Source organism: Dacryopinax primogenitus (genome assembly GCF_000292625.1).
Source record: "Dacryopinax primogenitus strain DJM-731 SS1 chromosome Unknown DACRYscaffold_7, whole genome shotgun sequence".
In the NCBI taxonomy this organism is placed as follows: Eukaryota; Fungi; Basidiomycota; class Dacrymycetes; order Dacrymycetales; family Dacrymycetaceae; genus Dacryopinax; species Dacryopinax primogenitus.
This window is the reverse complement of record NW_024467204.1, coordinates 914,989-920,988: the sequence shown is the minus strand read 5'-3', so window position 1 is coordinate 920,988 and position 6,000 is coordinate 914,989. Positions and strand designations below refer to the sequence as shown.

General features: G+C 52.1%; 3 protein-coding genes across 3 annotated transcripts; 1 reads left to right on the top strand and 2 right to left on the bottom strand.

The window, feature by feature from the left end:
- Window positions 1-1,791: 1,791 nt before the first annotated feature.
- Window positions 1,792-2,425, bottom strand: DACRYDRAFT_106868 (uncharacterized protein; the record flags this gene model as incomplete). The annotated part of the gene is made up of 2 exons (XM_040768355.1): window positions 1,792-2,070; window positions 2,126-2,425. The coding sequence occupies 2 exons, from the start codon at window positions 2,423-2,425 to the stop codon at window positions 1,792-1,794; spliced, it is 579 nt and encodes a 192-aa protein (XP_040629710.1).
- Window positions 2,426-2,920: 495 nt separating this feature from the next.
- Window positions 2,921-4,153, bottom strand: DACRYDRAFT_106867 (uncharacterized protein; the record flags this gene model as incomplete). The annotated part of the gene is made up of 4 exons (XM_040768354.1): window positions 2,921-3,296; window positions 3,347-3,468; window positions 3,520-3,654; window positions 3,713-4,153. The coding sequence occupies 4 exons, from the start codon at window positions 4,151-4,153 to the stop codon at window positions 2,921-2,923; spliced, it is 1,074 nt and encodes a 357-aa protein (XP_040629709.1).
- Window positions 4,154-5,205: 1,052 nt separating this feature from the next.
- On the top strand, window positions 5,206-5,849 carry DACRYDRAFT_15399 (uncharacterized protein; the record flags this gene model as incomplete). The annotated part of the gene is made up of 5 exons (XM_040771103.1): window positions 5,206-5,283; window positions 5,337-5,459; window positions 5,516-5,635; window positions 5,688-5,771; window positions 5,823-5,849. The coding sequence occupies 5 exons, from the start codon at window positions 5,206-5,208 to the stop codon at window positions 5,847-5,849; spliced, it is 432 nt and encodes a 143-aa protein (XP_040629708.1).
- Between the last annotated feature and the right edge of the window lie 151 nt (window positions 5,850-6,000).

The following is a 6,000-nucleotide window of genomic DNA, read 5'->3' as shown; positions in this document are numbered from 1 at the left end:
GCTGTGCATGGCTGTGCATGACCTCATATGACCTCATCCTTGGTCATATGACCTGATCACCTGACTAGGCTGAGTAAGCAAGATGTTCTAGCAGGTTCCACCACAGAGGTATAAATATAAGGCCTACTCTGCCTGGGACTGTCTCTTCAGACTTGGTCTCTTAGGATCATCCACAGATACCTATACTGTAGATAGGTCTTAGTCATCAGGTCTACTCCACTTCCTTGTTGCCTGCTTAGACTCTTGGCACTCTTAGGTGAGCAGACTTAGTCAGCCTGTGTTGCCCTAACACCCTAACATGGCCTGAGATAGGGAATATGAGCCATGTTTATTTCAGCAAGAGCTGAAAGAAAGAGACATACCAAGATGTCAGATCACAATACTCTGAGGGTGCATTCTTGTCAAATTGTTGGCATGCAGAATAGCAGCAAAGTCTCCTCCTGCTGTGTGCTCTGGCAATTCCAGCACTGTGACTCCTGGGTCTGCCTCCTCACAAAATTGAAGAAGGTTATGCACATATGGGTTGTGCTGGACCAGGGCTGCATGGACAGCCAGCAACCACCCATCAGGCACCCCATGAGCATGACCTTGAGCATGCTGCTCCTGCTCATTATACAGAAACCAATGAATTGAGTGGGAAGGATCAGCCACATCAAGCATGTGATGATATGTCCTCCCTGTCAGGATGACATTGGATGGTGCATCCAGGTTTGAGACAAATGAATCAGTCATCCCAATTGCTGTAAATGCAAAAAGGCCATTTAGCTTGTGGGAGAGTGAGGAGATGTGAGGGCTGGCTAGCAACATGGCATATTCAGGTGGAAGTGGTGGTAAAGGAGGTAGATGCCTCTGGCCATGATTGCAGCAGAAGGTGTCTGCCTCACTGCTGCATAGCAATGAGTCCTGATAGTCTTTGGTTTAGACCAACCCACACCTGAGAAGTGCAGCACCACACAGATTGCACTGTCAATTCCATGTGGAGATAGCACACTGCTGTCCTTGGGGTGTGGAGCTTGCTGGGAAGGTCAACCACCAAGCATGCTGTTCATGTATCTGTTGTTGTTGCTGACACTGGGCATGGTCCTGAGTAAGGCAATGGGCATGGGCCTCAGGTGCTTCTTGTGCTCTTTGAGCTGCCTGATGGTAAGCAGCCTGCTCACATCTCTGCTGCACCCAATTTGGGTTGACAGCAAGCCAGGCATATCTGGCATGCTCCTGCTCAGATGTTCAAGGCATGGCATGGCCATGGACAGGCACAGGTCAACTCCATATATGATGCATCATAATTACCATGCATAGAGCAAGGGTTCAAGTGGTTTTGTATGGATGAAGGACAACCAAATACATTCCGGACAGGGGGATTGAATCAGGTCTGCACAGGGTATGACAGAAATGATGGGTGGTGGAGGAACATGTCATATTCAATTGCATTGGATCCACCTCTGAGAAGGAGAACCTGCCAAGCCTGCTGACAAATCCCCTGAACCACCTGGTGCTGCTGCAGTATTAATCCCACCAGCAGGCAGGCTGCCCTCGCTGTTCTGGGACATTGTGAAGGGGTTGTTCAGTCCCAGGGATGTGCTGGTGCTTGGTGTGGGCAATGCTACTGCTGTGCTGGGTTGGGCAGGCCTTCCAACACTGGTACAGGGAGCAAAGAAGCTGGACCACTTGCCTGGTGTGACAGGAGCAGGAGAGGGTGCTGCTGTATTGGCTGGGTTTATAAACTCAAGGTCCAGGATCTGAGAGGGTTGTTAAGTGACATCTTCACATATCAAGGGAGGAGTTACATACTCATAAGGAGAGCTGGCCCTCAGGACTCCCCTCTTGGGGAAGGGCAGTGCCCATGAGCAATCCTGTGATGGATAGAAGGGCAGTCTGGTTGATGGTTGGAACCTTCCTGGCAAAGTGACCCTCCTCTGAGAAGTAGCAACCAAAGCATGCCACCTGCTTCCCATTGAAGATGTATGGCTGAGCCTTGAGGTCAAACATCTGGTTGACAATGTTGCATGGGCAGCCAATCACAGTGATAGTCAGTGCCACCTCAAACTGCTTGAAAGCCTGAGGGAGGAGCTGTGTTGTATTGTGAGTGATGAGAGAGCAGGGCACAGCAACTGACAGAACCCACCACAAGAGTGTCCAACTCATACTCCACCTCCAGCCCTTGGATGTCTTCACCCATCACAAGGGCAGGAGTTGCAGAAGCCATTTTGGCTGATGCAAAGTAGACCCCTTCTTCAGGGGGGACAGCTGCCCCAGGGGGAGGAAAGTAGCAGAGGACACCTTGCAGCTCCTCTTCAGTGATCATGAGGGGCACAGCAGCATGGGCTGGGAGGAGGATGGCAGCAGTACATGTCCAGGAATGTGAGCCAGCCACAGAGGGATGCCAGGACTGACAGCCAATGATTCCAGTGAAGATAACAGACATTGAGGTCAAAGCATGCATCAAGCTGACACATCTTGCTTGCATATATAGAGATGCTTCACAAGAGGGGTTTCATACATGACACTAACAGGAGGAACATGTAAAGTGGAGGTGACACATGTGGTGCACCCAGCATGGGGAGTGAAGCTGATAATGCTGATTATGTTGCACAGCCAGGAAGCAGGCTGAGTGCCAAGTATGTCACATGCAAATCCAGAGAGATCATACAGTTGGATAAAGGGAGGGAAGTTGATTGGACATGAGGATGGGGCATCAAAGCAGAGTTGAGTAGCATGAGCCCACTATGCTCAGGTATATTCACAGAGCACTCTATAAGGTCAGCCTATACAAATAGTAGGTGCATGTTACATGCATACCTGTGCAGCACATAGTCTGGGTATGATGCTTATGCCACCCATGGATTTCCTAATGGATATCCCAAGACAGAGAAAGCAAATGACAAAGGCAAAGAAGATGGTGAGGTGAAAAACATGTCTATTACTGCTTCTTCTTCCACTCTCTATAATCCTTGCACAGGTTGGCATCCATAAAGCCTGGGAAGACATACTGCACACCCTCAAAGTGGGATGCATAATGGACCAGGTAGCATGTCTTTACAAATAAGAACTGACCAGGCTGGAGGGGAATGTGGATGTTGAGCTGGGGGATGACAAAGTAGCCTTGGGTATACATGCCATAGGTGAAGAGAACAGTGAATTGATGGGGGTCATCATTCATGTCAATGTGAACAATGTTACCCCTGCCATCCTGAATGGCCAAACACAGCCAAGCATGATGCTTAAGATAGGCACAACACCCTGCAATCTCTGGCTGATCATACAGAGCATTGTGCTGCCAGGTGTGCTCAATGATGCTGGGTTATCATCAACATTGTACAATGAAGCAAGAACGGAAATAACACACGCTTTGCGTTCAGCTGCCACCTCCGGAAAGCGCTTCCCAAGCAACCCAAGGATCCGATCTCCGACCTCCTGATTGATAGCATGCAGGAGTGCAGCCATGGCCCGGACCGTCTCGGTTGACTGCTGATAGGTGTGTGCAGTGATGTGTGGTACACGACTTGACCTCCTCCATACCCCAAGGTAAACCGCAGGATATGTCGATCGAGTCTGCCTGGCATCATAGCTACCACGAGGGTGTGTGGCAAAGAACTGCTGGAAGAGAGAGAGGACGCGCTCCGAAGGGGTGAAGCCATGGTGGATTTCGAAAGGCTGGCCAGGTACTGAGCCAGCCGTCTGGTGGAACCACCAGGGTGGCAAGCTGATACACCCAGTCACCATGCTCTGGTGCAAGGTCCATACGTTCAGGATGTCGAAGGTAGCCTGGCCGGAGCTCCTCCATCTTCTTCCTTACCACTGCATTGCTCTGGGGATGTTTGATAAACTCCTGTGGATACACATCCAGCACCTGGACCGCGTTTCCCTCCAGTCCCTTCTCACGGACCTTCACATTCCACTTTGCATGCAACTGTGCAATCCGCCCTGCACTGCGACAGTGTCGCTTATTCCCCCCTCCCCAGGTTGGGCATAACGGAGTGCGGGATGCTGACAAACGTGCAGAGATTGTCGAGGTGATGGTTGAATGTTTAGCTGATGGTGGGGAGGGCTTATCGTCACGGGGTTGATCGACATTATACAGTGTGTCGGAATACCTGCGTACGACAGCGCGCTCTTCGCTCCAGCCACGGAAGTGGCTGCCAATGCCATGCATCGATGCAGTGGATGGGTGGGGGCAGGGGTAGTGTACATGTGGCCATTGTGCATGGGGGGGTGAGGCGGAACGCCTGCGCACAAACACATGTTCTTTGCTCCGCCTGTGCGAGCAGCCAGCATCAGCACGGAGCAGCAGAGTGGGTGGCTGGGGGAGGGTTAGGGGTGGTGAGGCAGAACGACTGCATGGAATTGTGTGCTCTTCGCTCCGGCCATGTGAGCAGCCCATGTCACCACGGAGCAGCGGAATGGGTGGATCAGGGCGGGGCCAGCCTTGTCGACTGCTGCTGTGCAGCGGGCTCCAAGCATTGCAGGGTGAGGGTGCAATCCGTGCCGGAGCACCCTGCCTGACCAAAGGAAAGAGCTGCCCAGGCTGCAGGTCCACGTGAGGTGACGAGCGATGTCCGTCCCCCCCCCCTTCCTCCCCAAGCCCACTTGCATGGGCAGCATGACGCAAACGTGCGAGTGTGGGGCCATCCTGGCCTGAAGACAAAGCAGAAACACCGGAAAAAAGGGCCCTGCCAGGCCCAAGAGAGCGAGTCCAGTCTTCTCCATGGTGAGAGGAATCCACGAACAGAGGCTCCATGCTTGAAGAGAGGCCCCGAGTCACCCACGATGGGCAGCAGCAGACAGGCAAGAGGAAAGGACGGCGACGACGGAAACGCGCGTCAAGTGCGAGCGAAAACTTTTACCTCCGCTCCGTGCCAAGCCCGCCAAGCGAGACACGGATCCAGGCACAGATTCCCACGCTCCACCAGGTGGAGGGGGGACAACTTCATTCGCTACGATAACTCTTTTGTACCAGCGTACATTCCGTGAACACTCGTCGAGTTATATCATTCTGCAAGCATGTGATTGCTGGACCTTGTGTAGCCAAGATCATTGAGAGGCCATCTGTGATTGGTGGACATAAGAAGGCGGAGAACACCGACCGTGGGAATGCAAATGCTTCCGGTGCTTGTCCCTGCGACGGCGTCCTGCAGCAAGATTTAGCTTTACACTCAACTCTAGCAACGGTTCGAGGACAACAACTCAATATCTGTCCAAACAGTCATGGATAAATGCATAGAAGTTATACAGAGATCTGGTGTACCACTAGACACGATTCTTGACTTGTTGCAGCAAATGAAGGTGCGCTCAACCTCCCCTCACTCAAGAGCCCAGTTCTGACGGATCACCCACAGATGCTTGCAGCCGCTGCTCCACAACAAGCGAAGCTCATGTTACAACAGGATCCCAAGTTGGCAAATGCAATGTTCCAAACGATGCTTACAATGGGTGTCGTCAAACCTGAAGCCCTCATGCAGGTGCGGCCTTCTCAATCTAGTCCAGCTTCCTTCAAATTCACTGATGCTCGCTTTAGCAAGTCGTTGCCTTGCAGCAAACAGGGACTACGCAGCCGCCCGTGATACCTTCTATTCTACAACCTACGGCTCCACTCCCTGCTGGAAGCGTGCCTGCTGCTGCTGGAGACGAACAGACGGTCCGTGATACGTTCAATTTTGGCATTCTGACAACACTCACACAACGATCAGGCAATGATCCTCCGCGTGCTCTCCCTAACACCTGAACAGATAGCGGCATTGCCCGCGGGAGAACAACAAGCGATCCGACTCATTGTGCGTTCTTCTTCTACGATGTGTCGGAACCAACCTGATTTTGTGATGCAGCGACAGTCATTAGGAGGAAGTGCATAGATCGAAGAAACGACACACTAGGAGGCTTGGTAGTGCGTCCTATCTTCACAGCATCCTTTTGCCCCGATTCTGATCTCAGGCAGGATCTAATATCAGTGCCACTGCCGACCCTTGTTCAGATCGGCTTACCGCCCGCATTTTCCGCCGACTG